The sequence below is a fragment of the Eurytemora carolleeae genome, unplaced genomic scaffold (assembly GCF_000591075.1).
Source record: "Eurytemora carolleeae unplaced genomic scaffold, Eaff_2.0 scaffold121, whole genome shotgun sequence".
Classification (NCBI taxonomy): domain Eukaryota; kingdom Metazoa; phylum Arthropoda; class Copepoda; order Calanoida; family Temoridae; genus Eurytemora; species Eurytemora carolleeae.
In genome coordinates, this window is record NW_019396146.1 from 1 (window position 1) to 21965 (window position 21965).

At 31.1% G+C, this 21965-nt stretch overlaps 1 protein-coding gene across 1 annotated transcript; it reads right to left on the bottom strand.

Moving 5' to 3' along the window:
- Window positions 1–4744: 4744 nt before the first annotated feature.
- On the bottom strand, window positions 4745–21262 carry LOC111696315 (uncharacterized). The gene is made up of 16 exons (XM_023465886.1): window positions 21219–21262; window positions 19407–19472; window positions 18320–18375; window positions 17293–17334; window positions 15751–16114; window positions 15341–15424; window positions 14815–14896; window positions 14165–14197; window positions 12637–12695; window positions 12060–12117; window positions 10449–10511; window positions 9010–9051; window positions 8431–8530; window positions 6351–6425; window positions 5094–5153; window positions 4745–4919 (listed from the first exon to the last, which is right to left on the bottom strand). Exons 2-15 carry the CDS (start codon window positions 19453–19455, stop codon window positions 5115–5117), a joined length of 1146 nt encoding a protein of 381 aa, XP_023321654.1. The 5' UTR covers window positions 19456–19472; window positions 21219–21262; the 3' UTR covers window positions 4745–4919; window positions 5094–5114.
- Between the last annotated feature and the right edge of the window lie 703 nt (window positions 21263–21965).

A 21965-nucleotide genomic window follows, 5' to 3' on the forward strand; every position in this document is an offset into this window, starting at 1 on the left:
TCCTGAGAAATACCACACGGTACATATATTAGGTCTTTAGGGAAATCGCTAAGTAGCGAAACACTTAAGACAGGAAAAACCTATGCCAGGATAAACTTATGACAGGACAAACTTATGACAGGAAAACCTTTGACAGGACAAATTTATGACAGGACAAACTTATGACAGGACAAACTTATGAAAGGACAAACTTATGACTGGACACATTTATGACTGACAAAATTATGACAGGACAAACTTATGAAAGAAAAAAGTTATGACAAGAGAAGTTATGACAGGACAAACTTATGACAGGACAAATTTATGACAGGATAAACATAGGACAAGAGAAACTTATGACAGTAAAAAATTATGACAGGACAAGCTTATGACAGGACACACTTATTACAGGAAAAACTTATGACGGGAAAAATATCGAACAGGAAAAGGTTAAACAGAGAAGCATGGAACAGGAAAAACGAAGGTCGGAGAAAACTACACAAATGGGCCCGGTAAAAAAATATACGGAAGAAGAAAAACGATTGGTTTAAAGAATAGGGAACAATAACGATAACAAATTATATATTTGTTTATAACCTAAAAGATTCTACAAATACAATACATTTTGTCAATCTTAGCGATAGCATAAAATATTTCTCTAAGGTGTATATAAATATAGGTATTTGCCCACATTGATTCGGCGATTCAAAACCAAAACGATCCAATCAATGTCAATGACGCTTATTTAACCAATCGGTCCTTGTCCCAGCAGCAAGCTTTGACTTTCGATCCCAATTTGTCATATTACTAAACATAAATTCGTTTGTCGAAATTTGACCGTGAAATATTAATACATAAACGACGAACTTATATCACTGTAAAAAATCTCTCTCTCTTTCAATCTATGTAATCTTTGAGAATTTCTAACTATTTTATATGTTTCTACAATTTTAAACTATGCCGTCCATTTATTCTCTTTGTAAACATTAGAATGACAGTATTCTAAATTAATATGTTGCTAAATGTTATCATTTTACATAAAGTTTGCTTAATTTTACAATTAGATTTGATCCAAAAGATTTTGTTTCGTGACTGTTTTACGTTTTATCCGTATAATTTCTTCCCAATAAGGTTTAAAGATCGGATCCACTGTTAATTTTGAACACTTAATCTCGATTTCCGGTTGGGCACTTTTGAATTTGAGGATCGATGCTAGATTCTTCAAATAAATTTATCCCTGCAAGGTAAGATCATCAAGTGATCGAAGTGAATAAATAAGTTGGAGATCTATGATTGATCCCGAGATTCAAAATTCAAAAGTTCTTACTTCAGGTAATTTTTCATCAAAAGTTCTGAGCTGCAATTCTAAATATATGAAAATTTCTCCACTTATTACTGTTATAATTATACTGTATACATATTGTAGCGACCAGATATCGTATTCCACTCCTTCCACAGAAAGATAAAATGCGGGAATTAGAAAACGCAAATCTGTAATTTAGTAGTTTAACTGTGTAAAGCTGGCATCTATATTTGAACAAATATATATATATTTATTCTAACCTAATCTGAGCTGTGCTATAGAGATGCTTAATTACTAAAATGTTCTTGCTATTTAAGGCCGGCTTCATGCATTATTTATTCGTTTGCGATTGCTCATTAAGCTATTTGGGTTGAAACAAGTCTATAATTGATACGAAATTATCACTTTTTGTCTTTTCGTTTTAAATCTTTCTGGATTTCGTACAGTTATCAAAAACAAAAACATGGATATCTACTAATTCATAATGGGTCAGGTAAAGCTTTTAAGGGTACCGTTGTCAATCTTTTAATAAATAGATACGGTCACTTTGAAATTACGTTTCAGGCCCCATTCTGCCATCTCTTTATTGGTTGTGAATATATTATTCATTTATATCTAAAAAAAGTTCGGATGAAATTCGTGCTTTGTCTCTTTTTAATATTTAAATGAAAATACTAATTTGTCTAATTCATAACAAATCCTGGGTTGGAAACAAGGGAAATATGGAGGATAGAGACGGTAACTGAAGAGAGAATCGGTAAACAAAACTCGGTTTTCCTGTCGTAAATTTATATCTAAAAGACTGAAATTACACATAATAAAACAGTTTTTGAGAAAAAATAAGAATGATGGTATATATTTTTAAAATATGCATAATGGTACAAATAAGAGATTTTCTCAATTAAAACTGGGTTTCTCTGAAGTTGCAAGATCAAACATGGATTATTCTGGGAGTATTTAAATTTTATCTAGAGGTTAAAAATTATTAATATAAATTAGAAAATTGTAAAAAAAATTTAACTACACCACTGAAAGATGGATTATTCTTTTTAAAAAATAATAGGAAAACATTTTTTATTCAAAAAGTAAATTTTTCTTTTTCTGTTTGTATATGTTCTCCTAGTCCCGATTTACAGTGCAAAAAGTATAAGAAATGAAAATGCTTTAAGTTAAAATTAACTCTTGTGCACTGTTGTACCGTACATACATACACCTAGATTTTATTTATTTCCATATTCTGCATTAAAAGTTTAATGTGCCGGAAGATCAGATTTACTGAGATTTTATTATCAAAGAGAATAATAAACATGAGGAGGGGGGGGGGGCATCATAGCCCCGCCCCTCTAGTACTTTTCATTATTGCCTTTAAATGATAAAATAAGTACGTACAATTATAGATTGCAACGTGATCTGAAAACTAGCAGTTGTTAATTTTTATTGTATGCCAAATAGCAAAAAAAAATTTCAGCTTTATATACACAACTCTAATTGGTTGAATTTTTTACACATTTCAGGATACAAGTACACGATTAGGTTAGTCTAGATAATAAGAAAAAGAGAGGATCACGCATTGATCTCGATATCCACCATTATATAGGGCCGAATAAAAATCAAGTATTCCGGGCAAAGAGAATAGAATATATAGAGAGGAATTAAAAGAATCTCTCGGTATGAATTTTTTCTGTCCCTTTCAGCCTGAAAGGGAGTTCAAAGTGTACAAATCATGTAAATGTTCACAAATTATATGCAGTAGAGTACATTAATACAGTATGATCCCTAGACTAAACATTTCAATTTCGAAATTTTTAAAGCTGTTAAATAAACTTTATAATGAATTAGGTGAATAAAAACATCATTTGATTTATAGTTATAACGGAAAATCATCGTTTATAAAGTGGAAGGCATAGAGTCTATGTGAAATGATCATTGGTCAAATATGAAACCAGCCTATTTCATAATTTGGTTTTCTTTTAACAATAATTTTAGATTTTCTATAAAATGATATTCCAGGGCCCAACAGGTTATATAGCATAAATATGTGAAGTACACCTGCAGTATGGAAACAGTACAACAAAATGGCCGTTTTACACTTTTTTCTAGTAAATTCCTCTCTATATATTCTATTCTCTATGATTCCGGGTTTTGATCTAAATAATTTAAAACCCTCCTATTGGATGATATTCGTTTTATAATTCTACAAGATCCATAAAACTGTTGGATATCAAGACGACATTTTAGAAATGTTATTTGCACCTGATGTGGTTGCGAAGCAAATAGTTTCACCCTTAGCTTCCAAATCAATTATGCAATTGGTCTGTGTGTACTGTGTGTATGCTGCAAAATTGTTGTGTTTCATGTTCATTCGAAGTAAATGAAATGATCTGGCATGAAATATATGTACTAACATGTTAACAACATCTCTCAGTAAATGAAATGATCTGGCATGAAAGATATGTACTAACATGTTAACAACATCTCTCAGTAAATGAAATGATCTGCCATGAAGATATGAAATAACATGTTAACAACATCTCTCAGTAAATGAAATGATCTGGCATGAAATATATGTACTAATATGTTAACAACATCTCTCAGTGTCTTATTAAGATATCTATTTTAAATCATCAAAGATGTTTAAAGAATAAGCTTTAAGTTTTGACCAACTACCGCAGAAAGCGACGTCTGAGGCCGAAATCAGTGAATTTTAGCTATTAAGGTTGCTGAACTTCCTTTAACTGTCGATTCAGATACCTATCTGAAGATCTATGTATTTATTCCCTATGAAACTATAGTTTCAGTTGAAGTAAATATTTCCATTTACTGTTTTGTCCCGATGTAAGGATTCATCTCATAATTGGATAATGAGATATCATAGAAAGATAGATGATACTGCCATGCAATTTCTATTGGTCCAGAATAGACAACAAACACATGACTGAACCTAGATTGGATCAGGCGCAAATGGAATCTCATACAAGTGTGATGGTCCAATTCCTGTATCACCGATGTCATATTTTATGAATACTACGCTGCATGACATGATGCAATTGTTTTCTGCTGAAGTCGGATTAATATTCTAAACACTAGAACATTTTATTCTAAATTCCGTTTTCAATCCCCTGTGTTACAGTGCAGAACTATAGATTTGAAACGACAGTAGTTAGTTTGGCCCCTTTGCTCCTGGTCCTCTTACTTATAGTTTACAAGCTATCACGCAAAAATCTATTAGAATTTAGCCAAGTACTTAAAAAAATTTAAGCTATAACTAATTTCTTAACGGTTCTACAATTAACATGTCAAGAGCTACAAAAAAGTAAAATTGAGTTAGTGAGATAAAATCAAAGGCGTTGCGACACTTCAAAGTCAACGCAGTCTTTGATGCAACTTTTCATAGCAGTCTGGATCTTTGTGCGTGAATCCCCAGGGAATTCTTCTGGTTGGAATAAAAAGTTAACTCAAATGAAACATATTCAATTATATTTCGACATAAATGCACAAAGTAATCAAAATTCAAAAATTTATTTTTAAAACAAATTTTGAATATTCTCTATTAGGTAACATTCCGTGTAATGTAGTGTTCTAGCAGTGAATATTTTTTAAGGTGCTCTTCTTTGCACTATATAGGTATTCTCTAAAACTAAAACAGATTTTTCCAATTATCAAAAAATGAAAATGAAAAATCAGCAAAGACCACCGTTTGAATTTTATATTTTCGAAACAGAAAATGTCAAGAATCATATGAGATAAAGAGAACAGAGCTTAGTCCCAATAAAAATATGATTCAACAAAAAAAGATAGAACTGTTTTATTCCTAATTTGATTTCTTTTTGATTTATCGGAAATCTCTGGATTTGTTTCTGTAGGCATCAACCTTAAATAAACTGTATAGATAGTAAAGTCGTATTAAGTGGCTCTGAAACATATAAGGGACTGTTAGCGGGATTTTAAGTGACACTCCATGCAAAGATTTGCAACGGTTCCCTTGAAACCTTACTCTGATCAAGGATTTAATGCAAGGAAAGTTATTTCAGAAGTGTACGTATCTTTTCTACTGCAGTGTACTGTCTTTGGGCGGTAATGTAAACACAAGACGGATGTCGAAGTCTAACATGGTATCTATTTTTCACATAAAAAAATCAATGAAATATTCTGGTCATAGGAAACTATTATGTGAATTATCAAAATTTTTAAAATTCAATGCTTTTAACCTCCTCGGATACTAAACGAACACTGATGCATCTATTCTTGTTTACAAATTCCGCCCAGAGAGAACTGGTTTCAATATGTACGCAGAGTATACACAACTTCAATTAACTTTCCTTGCATTATATCCTTGACTCTGATCAAAAATGTGGAAAATCGTTTTTCTGACTCAGAAGTGTTTATTTGTGTGAGTTTCTCCATTGTTTCTTATAAGTAAAAAAATGCCCAAGTCACTTTTGCAGAGAAACCGAAATTACAAATAAATAGTTTAAAGAATTGAAAACTTCCGGCATTGCCATCTTTTTATGAAGGATCATTTGATATTACGTTTTCATTACCGGTTTAATTTCTTTTTGATAAGCTGACTTGATAGGTTTCACCTTCGCAGTATCCATTCCATACCCTTACTCTTAGTTTCACCTTGGCAGTATCTATTCCATTCCTTTACTCTTAGTTTCACCTTCGCAGTATCCATTCCATACCTTTACTCTTAGTTTCACCTTCGCAGTATCCATTCCATTCCTTTACTCTTAGTTTCACCTTCGCAGTATTCATTCCATACCTTTACTCTTAGTTTCACCTTCGCAGTATCCATTCCATACTTTTACTCTTAGTTTCACCTTCGCAGTATCCATTCCATACCTTTACTCTTAGACTACAAAGAATGAGACTTTAAAGACAACCTAAAACTTTTAAAATATGTAATTTGAATTTAGATTTTTATCATTATTAGATATATTATATTATCCGACAATTCTAGAAAATATTGTGCAGCTAACGGGTTGCAGTATATTAACAAAAGTACAAAAGTCGTCTTTGAAGTCTCATCTTTTGTGGAAGTTCTTTGCAGATTTTATTTATATACCTGACTGAAGCATCTAGTACAGTATCCAGATTTACAGCATTTTCTTCCTCCACCTCCCTTCATCTTTAATCCCACCTAGAATATTCATCTTTAATCCCACCTAGAATATTCATCTTTAAAGGGGGTGTCTGGCTAGACATGGTAGTTGAACTGAGAATGCAGTATTGTAGAACATATTTTTAGATTTCATGTGAAACCTATGAGACCTATGAGACGTTTGAATAAAAAGAGTGAACATTTAATCATTTAAATCCTCCTGGATTGTCCAATCTGCCAGGTTCATTTTTAAACCCACCTAGAATATACATCTTTAATCCCACTTAGAATATACATCTTTAATCCAATCTAGAATATACATCTTTTATCCAATCCAGAATATACATCTTTAATACCCCCTAGAATATTCATCTTTAATCCCACCTATAATATTCATCTTTCATCACACCTAGAATATTCATCTTTAATCCTACTTAGAATATTCAACTTTAATTCCACTTACAATATTCATCTTTAATCCCACAAAGAATATTATTTTTAAATCCAATCTAGAATATACATCTTTAATCCCACCTAGAATATACATCTTTAATCCTACTTAGAATATTCAACTTTAATTCCACTTACAATATTCATCTTTAATCCCACCTAAAATATTCCTTTTTTTAATCCAATCTAGAATACTCATCTATAATCCCACCTAGAATATTCATCTTTAATCCCACCCATAATATTCATCTTTAATCCCTCCTATAATATTCATCTTTTATCCCACTTAGAATATTCATCTCTAATCCCACCTAGAATATTCATCTTTAATCCCACCTAGAATATTTATCTTTAATCACACCTAGAATATTCATCTTTAATCCCACCTAGAATATTCATCTTTAATCCCACCTATAAAATTCATCTTTAATCCCACCTAGAATATTCATCTCTAATCCTACTTAGAATATTCAACTTTAATTCCACTTACATTATTCATCTTTAATCCCACAAAGAATATTCTTTTTAAATCCAATCTAGAATATACATCTTTAATCCCACTAGAATATATATCTTTAATCCTACTAAGAATATTCAACTTTAATTCCACTTACTATATTTATCTTTAATCCCACCTAAAATATTCTTTTCAATCCAATCTAGAATATACATCTTTAATCCCACTTAGAATATACATCTTTAATCCCACCTAGAATATTCATCATTAATCCCACCTAGAATATACATCTTTAATTCCACCTACAATATTCATCTTTAATTCCACCTATAATATTCATCATTAATCCCGCCTAGAATATACATCTTTAATCCCACCTACAATATTCATCCTTATTTCCACCTAGAATATTCATTTTTAATCCCACCTAGAATTTTCATCTTTAATCCCACCTAGAATATTCATCATTATTCCCACCTAGAATATATTCACCTTTAATCCCATCTACAATATTCATCTTTAATTCAATCTAGAATATTCTTATTAAATCTAACCTAGAATATACATCTTTAATCCCACCTACAATATTCATCTTTAATTCCACTTAGAATGTTCATTTTTAATCCAACCTAGAATATTCACCTTTAATTCCACCTACAACATTCATCTTTAATCCAATCTAGAATATTCTTTTTTAATCTGACCTAGAATATACATCTTTAATCCCATCTAGAATATTCATCTTTAATTCCACCTAGAATATTCATTTTTAATTTCACCTAGAATATCTATCTTTAAAAGGGGGGTTCCATACAAGGTGGGATTTTTAAAAATCATTTGCAAGAACGATTCTTATACATACTATTTTGCTGTTTGGAAACATTTTTTCTCAAAAGAAATTATTAATGACAGAAATGGAAAATCGATTATTTCTTTTTGGTCTTATGTAGCAATAATAGAATGTAAAATCGTCTTTTGGGTATCAAATGAATCCTGCTTATTCTATTGATACTGCACTCGAAGTTTAACCAGTCACTCCCTTTAATCCAAACATAAGAACAAAGCTGTTCTTACACTAAATAGAAAAGATAGACAACGTTTTACTAGTTCTAAATATCTCATATTTTCCCCGCCTACCTTCATTTTCCCCGCCGGCCTGGGTTGAACCTGCTGTACTGGTACAGCATCATTATGCTTCTGCTTTTTAGGCAGGGGCAGGTTTCTTTGCTCTGTCGGTCTTCATATCACCAGTATTAGATGAATTTTGTATTCTCAAAAATTACAAAAAAATTAATCAGAAGAGGCTTTAGAAATTTTTCTCTTCATAATTATCAATATCTTGCGGAAGACGATATTCCCACAGCTCCGGCCTCAGATATTTTCCAAACCAAACCAAAAGAATGAATTATGTTCTCAACTCGTGTGATATGAGATTGATCTCGAACCCTGGTCTTGTTTCATTAGAGACCGCCCGCGCTGCCTCTATAATCTAGTGTTTTTATTTTATATAAAAGTTATAACGTAACATATTTACATAAATCACATAATCTCAAAAAAAGTTCATTTTTTAACTATTGTAAAGCATCCATAGAAATAATTTGTTGGTTTATTGTGTATATATTTTGATAAACAAAAAGAAAAGTATTCAGCAAAAAAATAATATTTTTTTTGATAGAAAAATGTTCAAATAAAAAAATCCATGTTTAAATAATGTTCCTGAATAAGTTTGCTATGAATAACCGGAGAGCCGTTTCAACTCTAAATCATAATAATGTAGTTAGTAAAACTTAAAAAAGTCAAAAGCAGAATGTTGAAGAATTTTTGAACAATTTATAAAAAAAGTTCATAATTTCAAACATATAAATTATTTGGTGAAACCAAAATAATCCAGAGCTGAGGCCGAATTTAAAGAATTTAAAGAATTTAAACCGGTTCCAATTGAGCGAGAGCTCAAATCTCAACACACTGAATATAATTTCAATTAGAACCAACCATGTTTGAAGCGCGTCTCAAATTTGAGACGGGGCTTAGATTCTTTAAATTCAGCCTTAGGCTCATTGAGTTAACTTTCTTAAATCTGAAATTATAGCTGGCGAAACCATATCATGGCCGATTCATGGTCATTCTAGCAATTCTAGGTTTATATATACTGGGGGAACTTTAAACAATGAGAGAGCCAGGTTATTTTTTCCTTTAAATGTACAAAAGTGGTTTCGTTTAAGCCAATGGTTGGTTTAATTTGCTAAACAATCCAAAGACATTTTAGGAAAAGGAGATGATTGCTCTTGAGCCTGTACACTATACACTTTTTGTAATTGTTTTTTTTTCATTAACTGTAGTATCGTACTTTAAATAAAACTTTTCATTTGAGGTAAAAGTAATTTAATTAATAAAAATCGCTGAGAATTTTGCCAATTACTTCTTAAAAACCGGTAAATCTAAGCCCAAGGCGTTGCGACACTTCAAAGTCGACCCTGTCTTAAAAATGAGGGTGTTTGTAAGCAGCCTGGATCTATGAAGGACCAACATTTCCATTTTAAAAATTTTAAGGATAATAAATGCTTGATTTTATAATTAAGATGGACTTTTTTATATATTTTCATTTTTCATAATTTTAAATTTTAATTTTACACCCGGCCCAGTTTTCATTTCAAATCTAATTTTTATTAAAAGTGTTAATTTAAAGAAAAGTTAAGTTTCTTTTTCCCTTAAAAATATTTCTGCACTAAACCTGCAGATTAAGTACAAATACAATCTAGGAAAGTAAATAGTTTAACAAAATACAGTCTAGGAAAGTAAATAGTTTAACAAAAGTACAGTCTAGGAAAGTAAATAATTGAACAAAATACAGTCTAGGAAAGTAAATAGTTGATTAAAAAACACTTTGTTTATGCCGCAAATACATTTTTCGAAGTTTATTATCTATAAATTAGATTAAGGAACTGAGTTTTTGCAACAAACTCAAATATTCATATCCCTATATCCTTGCAACCCATGGTCATAGACCTTAGATATTTCAAGCTATTAATTCTGTTAGATCAAATAATCTAAGTTTGAAATATCAAAGGTGTACACTAAGCGGTTGCAGAGATATAGAAATTCGAAAATGGAATTCACATCGGTTCATGTTTTTTTGAAAATATTTTCTTGCTTACTTTGATGTTCTCCGTTTAGGTCTCGGCAAACTCCATCCCGCTTGTTTATCTCGTCTTCCCAACCTAGTCACATTTTTGATACAGTGAGATCCAAAAAACTATGGAATAGAAAGACGACTTTGAAGAAATATTTCAGTGTATTTGTTATTCTGCAAAAGATTTTATCATAGAAGTTTAATACTCACAGATGTCTCATATTAGTTGAGCTATTTAACAATCAAAACTTGAGCCAAAAGTTCGTCTTCATATTCCATATTTTTCTGGTTCTCACTGTACTTACAAACTGTTTATTTTACCCACCCGTTAACGACCGTAAGGCTCTCCCCACACATTCCCCCTGTTTCTTCGGTCAGTGCAGGGTACATTACTGCAGTAAGCACTGAAAGCTTAGTTTAGGGTTTGGGGTCCTTGTACATAACTTAAAAAGTCGGAGACTATTCAAATCGGTTAACTTGTCTAACTAAGACAAGTTTCTTTCTTCAGGCTAAGCGATTGTGTTTAATTCCTACTGCTTGATTCCTCAGACATGCTGCCTGAATTTTACCTTCACCAGACAAAATCTATATTAAGACCCACTTCTAGTTTTAATTTTTTTTTAATATCATATATTTTGAGAAAAGAACAGACACAGAATTTCTTTTGGAAAGGCTATCAAGCCTCATGAAAATATGTCTATGATCGTTATGCATGGCCATGCGGCGGCCAGTAGATATAAAAAGCCTTTTTTTTTGGCAAAAAGTGTCTGTATGAAAGAAATTAGCATAGCTTAAATCAACAATTAAATGTCTAATCATAATTAACAGAATCAGTGACAAACACCTCAGTAAGTAGCATCGTTCACAGGATTTCAACTCTTCGTTGGAATTTTTAAAATCACTCTGACATTATCCTATACTATCCAAGAGTTTTTGAGAAAAAAATACGACAAAAATTATTAGTTTAATCCTGTTGAACATTGATTTTCCTTGTTGCATGTTGTTTATTTAATAAATCAATAACTAAAAGAAAATTAAGTATTGATAGGAAAGTCTCTGACAATAGAAAGCAGATTGCAACAGTTGTTCAGAAAATAGAAAGCAGATTAAAACAGTTGTTTAGAAAATAGAAAGCAGATTAAAACAGTTGTTCAGAAAATAGAAAGCAGATTGCAACAGTTGTTCAGAAAATAGAAAGCAGATTGCAACAGTTGTGCAGAAAATAGAAAGCAGATTAAAACAGTTGTTTAGAAAATAGAAAGCAGATTAAAACAGTTGTTCAGAAAATAGAAAGCAGATTGCAACAGTTGTGCAGAAAATAGAAAGCAGATTGCAACAGTTGTGCAGAAAATAGAAAGCAGATTGCAACAGTTGTTCAGAAAATTTTTGCAAGTTTTAAGTTTTTTATTTAATAATCAATCATAAAATATAAAGCCTATATATAAGGCAGACAACTAGATTCAACCATGATATCGTCAATTTAAGAGTTTTAGGTTGTCTTTTCAGTCTAATTCTTTGCGGGTAACCCTGTATGTTTTGTCAGTGTGCGCGATTGCATAATGGTTTGAAATAAATCTTCAATAATCAACAACATGCTTTTGAATTTTAATATTTTTAGAAAATAACTTTTTCTCACCTACTTTGACCAGTTTTAGACTCAGACGGCAGCGAGCGGACACTAGTTGAGGAAACTCCTAAAATGAGTATAAAGTGTAATTAACTGAGGCCTAAAAGAGAGGCAAGAAGCACCCTGATTTTATCCAAACATATATTTTGTAGTTTCTGCTTTAATTGCTTTAATTAAAGTTGGCAGTATACGCACAAATGTCAAAACCGGGAGGATTAACGTCATTATTTTCCTTTCCAATCTGAAATCCGTGAAATTGCATGCTTAGGCCATGGTCATGCAATTTCCTCTAGGTTTGAATCCATGGCAGGGACCGATAATATTTTTCCTATTTCTGTTAATTTTATAAAAGATCTGATTTTATGATTGGTCCTACAATTTTCAGACATACATGATTACACGACATGGCCGGATTATCCAAAAACTATTAAAATAATTAATTATGAATTATAAAGTAATAATTTTTAATGTTTATCTGAAATTAAAACTAGATTAAGATTATAAACAAAGCTCAGAATTCCGAAATATCTTAAAAATATTCTCCAGATTTTCTTTTTTAAGTTTGATTTTTTCATGTGATACTTACCTTCTTTTTCAATTTCCATTTTATTTCTATAAAAGTCCACGAGATCTTTCTGATAAGACCTGTATATCCTTGCTTTTATTGGTTAATCCAGTGTTAGTGCGCCAATAGCTTTTCTTTTTATTCGACAGTAAGAATCAGAAAACTCTAGATTAGGAAGACTACGTACGTTTAGACTAAAGTTTATACTTTAAATATTCTAATGAAAATGCGACATTTAAATTTTGAAAAAACCAATTTCACTTGATAAGCGATTTGATTAGTTGATTGTAAAACTATTTTCTTTGTAACATTATCAAATATCCAAAAGTATCGCTATAATGTCGTCTTCATATTCCACGGTTTTCTGGTTATTAGTGTACTCCCCCCCTACCCCCCCCCCCTCCCCTCTCCATTTCAAATATGTATAGAAAAAAGAAAGAGCTAAATAAAATATGTGAATTGAGTGAGGAATTTCAGATCGTCTTTGTTAAGAATTAGCATTGTAATATTCGTGATTTCAATAGTCACAATTTGGGTTTCAAATGCACAATAGCTCAAAACTTGAAAACTTTCCTGAATTTGAACATGTAGTAAATGCCCTACTCAATAAGGGCTTCTCAAACCTGTATCAATTCAGGTACAACTCAATCTCAATTTACTATAAATGTGAAACCGGAGACGATCTATCTTTACATGAACTATCAATGTCTCATCTCGGACACAATCTATTAACTATGAACTATCAGTGTCTTAACTTGGACACGATATCATAAACTATCAATGCTTCAACTCGGACACAATCTCATAAACTATCAATGCCTCAACTCGGACACAATCTTATAAACTATCAATGCCTCAACTCACAATCTCATAAACTATCAATGCCTCAACTCGGACACAATATTGTAAACTATCAATGCCTCAACTCGGACACAATCTTATAAACTATCAATGCCTCAACTCGGACACAATCTCATAAACTATCAATGCCTCAACTCGGACACAATATTGTAAACTATCAATGCCTCAACTCGGACACAATCTCATAAACTATCAATGCCTCAACTCGGACACAATATTATAAACTATCAATGCCTCAACTCGGACACAATCTCATAAACTATCAATACTTCAACTTGGACACAATCTTATACGCTCTCAATACCTCTACTCGGACACAATTTTAGGGGTATCAATTGTTGGCTATATAAACAAGGAACAATTACTCTTGCTTGGCAATCGTTCAAGAGTCTATTCCAACTAAATATATTTGGGTTTCTATGTTACAAGTTAACATTAATCGACGTAATTACAAGTGGTACAACAAAGAGTAATATTTTGTTAGGTTCCCTGTCTATTTATTTAAACTTTTCAGAATCATTTCTTTCTGATTATTTGAAAACAGTGCTTTATACTTTTTTGCTTTCAGGTATCTCAGGAAAACTGTAAAAGACGGGAAAAGACGAAAATACGCAAAATCGTCACTCTATTCCTATGGTTATTGGGACAACCTGTACCGACACCATTTTTCTATAAAATAAAAGTCTTCCTAAGTACAGCTCTTTCTTCGGGTGGATCAGTACTGCAAAAGAAAGATCATTAAAATTTTATTTTAGTCTATGTTACCCCCGGGGTACTGAAGGGTTCCCTCAAAAAATTTCAGCCAATTTTGTTCAGCTGTTTTGCCAGTTTCAACTAACATAAATATATATGAATAGGTGTACTAATTAGCATTATGCAAGGCCCTCAACTTATAATGAGTTGGTTGAGCTCTCTGGTCCCTATTTCATTACCAAATCATAAGGATTTGATGGAGCAGTGGTTAGCGTCTTTGATTCATAATCTAAGGATTCATGGTTCAAGCCCTGTCAACTGCAAAATCAAATCTGATGAATAGAGCCATATCTGATGAGTCCTAATAGGACGAAACACTGTGTCTATGGATGTATATTAAATATATATATATATATATTCAATTTTATTAGTTAATCAAAAAAGATATTTACACATATAAAAATAGTTGCTATTTGCTAAAGTACCCGTCGTTGCCCGTTGAATTTTAAAATACTTTAGAAAATTATTTGAATTTTATATTTCGAAAAAAAATTATAAACATATGAATATATAAATAGGAGCGAAGAGCTTTACTATATAAAAATAATAGATCACCAAAATGATCTATCTAAAAAAACTCTTTACCTAAGCAATGATGTGCTCTCTGTTCCAGGGGATGTATCTTGAAAACTTTCGTCGATTTTTAAACTTGCAATTCCCAATATTTCTGAAATATAAAAACCTCTAAAAATCAATATTCTTTCTTTAAAGTCTTAACTATTTTTGTGATTTTAATGTATTCGAGTGTGCTGTGAAATATTTCTTCTGTCATATTAGAAGGATTTTTCACAAAGTTTTAGACTTTAATAATTAAAAATTTAATTTAAATGGCGAAAATGGTTCAAATCTTTGATATTTCAAACTTAGACTATATGAACATAATTCAAAGTTTGAAAAATATAATTGGTCTGCGACTTTGGGTTGCAAAGATACGGGGATGCGAAAATCAGAGTTTGTGGCAAAGACTCAGTATAATTTTTGCTAAATGTATGGTACCCCAAGAAAAAATTTACTAACCGACATTTTTCTTTTCGTCTAAGACTTGCTTTCTTTAGCAAAAAGTCTTATTTACATTTTATTAGATTTATGTTTACTTTGATTTTAATCTTACCTGGACCTGGATTTTCTATTGGTTGTTCAATTTTGATTGATAAAGAATTTTTCTTGACTTTCTTTTCCATCTTTTTCTGTTCATCTAAATAAAATAGATTTTACTTCAGATTTTTATACTCTTTTCTTATTCACGAAACTATTCTTATTTAAAAAAAAATATTTTCAATTGCTAATGGTTTGTTTTTTTTAACATATAAATTATTTTTTGTGTGAAAATATTTATGTTTTGATTCTCAGGTTTTGTTTCTTTTTTTACATAAACTCTCCACAAATTGTCTAATCTATTGGTTTTTATAACCTTTGCAAGGGTTTAGAAGAATTGACAGAATGAAATATTTAAGCTGAGGTTGTGAAGAAAAGTGGGGTAAAACAATTGTGGATAGTGTTCAGTTTTTTGTTTTGACTTACATTTTGTCCGGTAAGCAAGGTCGTTTTCAGTTTTACTCTTTTTAATCTTGTTTGACTTGGAGACGGTTGGAACCTTCTTAATTTTCTCAGAATCCGTTCTTTTCTGCAGGACTCTGGGAGGCATAGGGGGCTGTGGCTGGGGTTGGGTTGGGTTCAAGGGTTGCTGGAGCATAATGTTCTCCGGGATAGTTTTCAGGTTACTCGGTGCAGAGATAGATTTCTTGAGGGAGAATTTAGTTTTTAGCTTTGGTGAAGGGGTCTTGATAAAATATATGGATGGGTTGTCTGGTGGGTTATTAGGGTCAGGGGAGCGTGGGGCTTCTCGGTTCTTAAATTTCAGCTGGATTAGATCGGGCTTGTTGTCCTACACAAATCTGTTTTTATTCAGAATATCATTAGACAAAAAACTAAAGTTAGCTCGAAACGCTCAAAACAAACTATAATGTGCGGGAAAAAACAGAAAAGATTGTACTAATTGCCTCTCCTTCTTTCTTTTAATTTAGAATGTTCTCCAACTAGCTTAAGGGAAGTGATCGGCTGTGTAAAAGGTAGTTGAACTGAGTATGCAGTGTTGTGGAAAACTTCTTTCGGATTCATTTGAGACATATTAAACTTTTTAAAGATCTCTAAATCCTGAGTTTGAGAGCAAATTCGACGTTCAAAACTCCTACTTTGGGTGTGGATACGCTTTCAGGATTAGTTTTTTTTTTAATTATTAAATAACGACAACGAAAAATAAAGTAAAAATTATACAGTAATCTAATTAGATGGCTAGGAACATATTTCACAAAATAAATTTGTCAAAAATCATTGCTAAAATCGATTATTTCGTTTTCATTATTATATTGAATTTCTAATTTTCTTTGAATTTATTCGCAGATTTCTTCAAATTCTTCAAATGTCATCTTTTCAATAATAATTATAGAAAATCTGCGAACATCCTTGTGAATAAAGAGGAACCAGAATAATGAGATAATAGAAACTAATAATTGAATAAGATTACTTATTTTCGATGAGAAGATTAATTTCTATTTTCTCAAAATGTTCCTAAACATGACGTCTGTAGTTTATTGTAGAATGTCTTTACATTTTATGTCGTCGTTAATTAATAATTAAAAAAAACTAATTCTGAAAGCGTATCCACCCCTAAAGTCGGAGATTGAACTTCGGCTTTGTACTCAAACTCAGGATTTACAGATCTTTAAAAAGTGTAATATGTCTCAAATGAATCCGAAAGAAGTTTTCCACAACACTGCGTACACAGTTCAACTACCTTACATAACCGGTCTTACTTACGGAACATAGACTTACGGAACTTCTTCATACATTTGTTCCCCGCATTTTCATCCTTTCTTTCTTTTCAAATCTTTTAATAGATTCTCAATATACTATAGTTTTATGTCAAAAGACCTTATTTAATCTTCAAATCATTATGCTCTAAAGAATTTAGTTTGTGAATAACGTCTCATTTTTGAAGTAACAATGTATGTTTATATCTTATGAGAAATAAATTTAGAGTATTATAATTAATAAAAATAGTACCAACAGCTGACATTGTAACCGAACTGGCAACGGACTAGAAACCTAAAATGTATTATCAGAATTATTATCAACATCTGCTGAATTCTAAAATCCTGCAGAAATTGATCACAAAAGTTGAAAAGAATACTGTAAACTGAAATACTTCGTATTTTTGTTCGTAGATTTTTATTTTTATTTTTTCGATCGTTTCTATTATTTTTTCGACTGTTACTGGTCTTTTGTCGATTTTTTTTCTTTTTTTAAAAATTGATATTTGTTCTTTGATGTTTAGGTTTCCTGTGTCGTTAGTTACTGCTCATTTTAATTCTTTCGTTCCAATAGAAATTGGAGGGTGGTATATTTTTAAGATTTTGAAAATTTCCCAAATAATTTGATATTTGGGGATATACCCTTACACCTAAGCATTTGTGAAATTTCCCCAATACCCAAGCATTTGGGAAATTTGTCAGATTCCCAGGAATTTGGGGAATTCCCAAAATTTCCAATATTCCTTTAAAAATTTGAGGGGGGCATATTTTGAGGATTTTGAATATTTCCCAAATGATCGGATATTTGAGGAAAAAACCTTGGCATTTGGGAGATATCCTAGAAATCCAGGCATTTGGAAAAATCCAAGATACTCAGGTATTTGGAAATTTTCCAGATACCCAGGCATAAGGAATTTAAGGGTGGTATATTTTTAAGATTTTGGAAATTTCTCAAATGACTGCAGATAATTTTGGAATTTTCCAAAAACCTAGGCATTTGGGGAATTCCCGAAATTCCCCAGATTCTCAGGTATTTGGGGGAATTCCCAAGATTCCCATGTATTTAAGGAATTCCTTAGATTCCCAGGTATTTGGGTATTTCCCAGTTTCCCAGGCATTTGGGCAATTCCCAAAATTCCCAGGCATTTGGAAAATTTCCATTTTTGAACATTTTTAATTTGCTGTCACTCCCTCGTTTTTTTTTAACGTAAAAATGTTCCGTAAAATTTCTCTGTAGTAATGAAGTTATGAAAATAGTGTTTTCAGTTTGTCGTCTTTACCTTCCTTGTATTTTGTTTAATGAAGACGACTGAACCTGATGGAATTGTTTGCTCTCCTAAAAGTATCAACAATTTTTATTCAATATCAACATTTTCTTAAATCTAGTTCAAGTGATGTCACAATTAAAAACATTGTATGCACAAATTAACTTTTATTTCATTAATTCTTTCTCGATACGGCATATGTACGCAAGTCACTATTATAGAAAACTCTGATGAGAAACTATCAAATTTCATAATCTTCAAAAAGCAAAACAGGAGGATAATATTTACGCAAGGTTTCAAGGGATAGACCGATGTAGATTGGGTAATGCAGTTTTTTAACTAGATAATTACACTTACGACTACGGATTATTTTATTTTCTTGTTAAGGGACTGCAATTGTAATTTAACGTGACTGTCAATGCTAAGATAACAATGCCCAATTATCAACAATACCCTTAATTATGAATGTTTACAATTTTGAAAACATTTTGATTACTTTTTATTGTGATTTCTTTACAAGTGACTGGTGTATTTCTACTGCATGGTAATTATCCATTTTTAAGCCAAAATAATAACAAATTTTTCTACATAATTAATCAGATAAAGTTTTTAAGGGTTGTATATTGAGATTTGGTATCTTTACATGGCGGGGGTTACTTGATGTTACACTTTTATCCCTATTAAATTCATTTTTATGAATAAAATAATTCTTTAAACTTCATTTCAAGACTATTTTTATATTTTAAAAATAATTCTGTATTTTTTCTCTTTATTTAAGCTTTAGTGTGTTTATTCATGAATTATACGGCTTAACCCTGTATTTAATCTTACTCGTTAAACTTAATACTTTTTGAAAATTTTAAAAATCTTAAAATAAGTTTATAATACAGATCAAAACCATAAAACTATGGAGTAGGAAGACGACATTTTAACAATCTTATTTTCAATATTGTTCAAATAAAACAAGTTCAACCTTGACAATAAACTTGACAATAAACTTTAGGAATAATTTACAATTGCCATGTATTTTGATTTATTTAGACAATATTTAACAGACGTTGTTTTATGGGTATTACTGTACTGAACAAGTTTAGTATTGTACCTGACATATGGATGCTAGTGGGGCCGTGCTTAATTTCTTCTATACCCATATTTTCTAAACTTTTTCCTAAAAATAGTGAAATTAAAAATAATGTTACATTTTTTTATGATTAATGATATACTTTTTGGTTGAACAAGGGCATTAAATAGCAAAATAATGTCAACACAAAAAGTATAATATTATTGATGATGAGATTGCATTTGTACTTTTCTATGCCCCCCCTCCCTTAAAAATATTTCTGCACTANAGGGTTAAAGGGTACCCCGCTACTTCCTCCTTGTTATTCAAGTAAAGGATTAAAGGGTACCCCGCTACTTCCTCCCTGTTATTCAAGTAAAGGGTTAAAGGGTACCCCGCTACTTCCTCCCTGTTATTCAAGTAGAGGGTTAAAGGGTACCCCGCTACTTCCTCCTTGTTATTCAAGTAGAGGGTTAAAGGGTACCCCGCAACTTCCTCCTTGTTATTCAAGTAGAGGGTTAAAGGGTACCCCGCAATGGAAGGTTACTTAGTTGGCTTCGTATACATTCCCTTTAAAATTCCTTTTTAGAAACAATTGTCAAAAATTTATTGTTTATGTTACTAAAATCCCCTTTTTCAAATTTTTGAACAATCCCTGTAAATTTTATATTTTTGATCGGCTGAAACCGATATTTCATGCAATACAAAGGTTAAAAACTAAACTCCAATAAATAAACTAAATATCACATTATTGTAAAAATAAACATTAAAAAACTTATATTTTCACTTAAAACGAACGCTAGAATAAAAGATGTAGAAATAAAATTAATTGAGTTTTGCCACAAACTCTTATTTTCTAATCTTTAGGAATTCTCTGAAATAGTCTTAGTATAAAATATTATGTTTACATGTTTACATCATCATGTTGCAAAGATATGGGATTAGAAAACTTGAGTTTGTGGTAAGAACTCAGTTTATTTTCTAATAATAAATATAAAATTATACGTAATCCATTGAAGGCAGAGGAAAGACTGCTTTAAAGCCTACAGAGGCTGTATTGAAAAGTATACGAATCATCGATTTGTTTCATGGCAGAACTCTTTAAACGACATTTATACATTTGAAAATATATCAAGAGCTTAAAGAGACTGTTCCAATAATGAAGTTAAGATTTTGCAAACGATTTTTACAAATTTTTACAATTTTTGATATTTAAATCTCACACTATTTGATCTAACAGAATTTATAGTTTGATGAATATCAAAGGTTTATGAAGTCAGGGGCCGCATTTAAAGAATATTTTAACCGCGTCGCTGAACCGCCAAAAACCGGTTCCAATTGAGCGCTGTCAAATCTCAAAAAACTATATGAAATTTAAATGGAACCAACGATGTTTGAGACACGGCTCAGAGTCATTAAATTTGGCCTCAGGAGTCAGGTTAGGCATTATAAATCAGTCTTTGTAGCATTAATTCAATTCCTTGGGAGAAACAAATCCTTTTAATCGGGATTATATCTCAGTTTATCAAAGATGCTTGCTACCATAAAAAATCTGTCATTTTTTATTAACTGAGTAATAATATTTATTGGGTTGTCACTGTCAGTTTTTGATTAAAAAAGCCACAAAAGAAATTAAAATCCGGGACATTTTTAAGGACAAAGCTGGGTATTTATATGGTACGCTAAGGAAATCATGTCTAAATTTCAAATCCTTATATCTATGACACCTTGATGGTGTAAACCTTTAGTTACAAAGTATTTAGGATTAGACAATCAGAGTTTATGCCTAATGTTCAGTTTGCTTTTATGTTTAGATCGCTGCTTTTTAGATTTAAAATAAATAATTTAACTCACCAAATTTTTCTGAAATAATTCTCAAAATTTCTTGTTTGTCTGTTTATATATTTTCAATGAGAAATAATATTGGTTTATAAATATTAATATGTTTAGAACAAGGAGTTGAAGAGATTGTTGTACACTGTTTATTAATCCAAAATCCTGGAAATTCCATATTCTTTGTATAAAATAATATGATTCATGAATGTGATACATTAAAAACAGTATTTTTAGGTAAAAAATCGTTGATTTATAGAAAACTGACAAAAAAACAAAGCTCTGAATTTAAAATCTAAAACAAAGTTCAGTAAAAATATTTGACAATTGAACACTAGATACTAAATTTTTGAAAACCAATCTCATATTTTTTTAGAAAAATCTAGACACACAGTTTATTATTCCAGTTCTCAAACTTATATCCGTTTTTAATGAATTGATTGACACACATCCCTTAATATTTAGTTGATTTGGTGCAGGCCAATATAATATCCCTTTTTACAGAAAAATCTAGAAACACCATTCATTAGTCTCATTTCTGAAACACATATCCTTAATTGATTGATATACACCCAAGATATTTTATTTCGTACAGAACAATTTCATATTCCTTTCTCCAGAAAAATCTAGACACACACTACAACCTTGATTTTATATTTTTATTTTTTCTTGTATCTCTTGTTGTTTATGATAAGACATGTACATGTTGATTTAAACAAATTTTGCTAATATATTTTAGTATATGCGCTGTGAAAAACCTACTGGTCC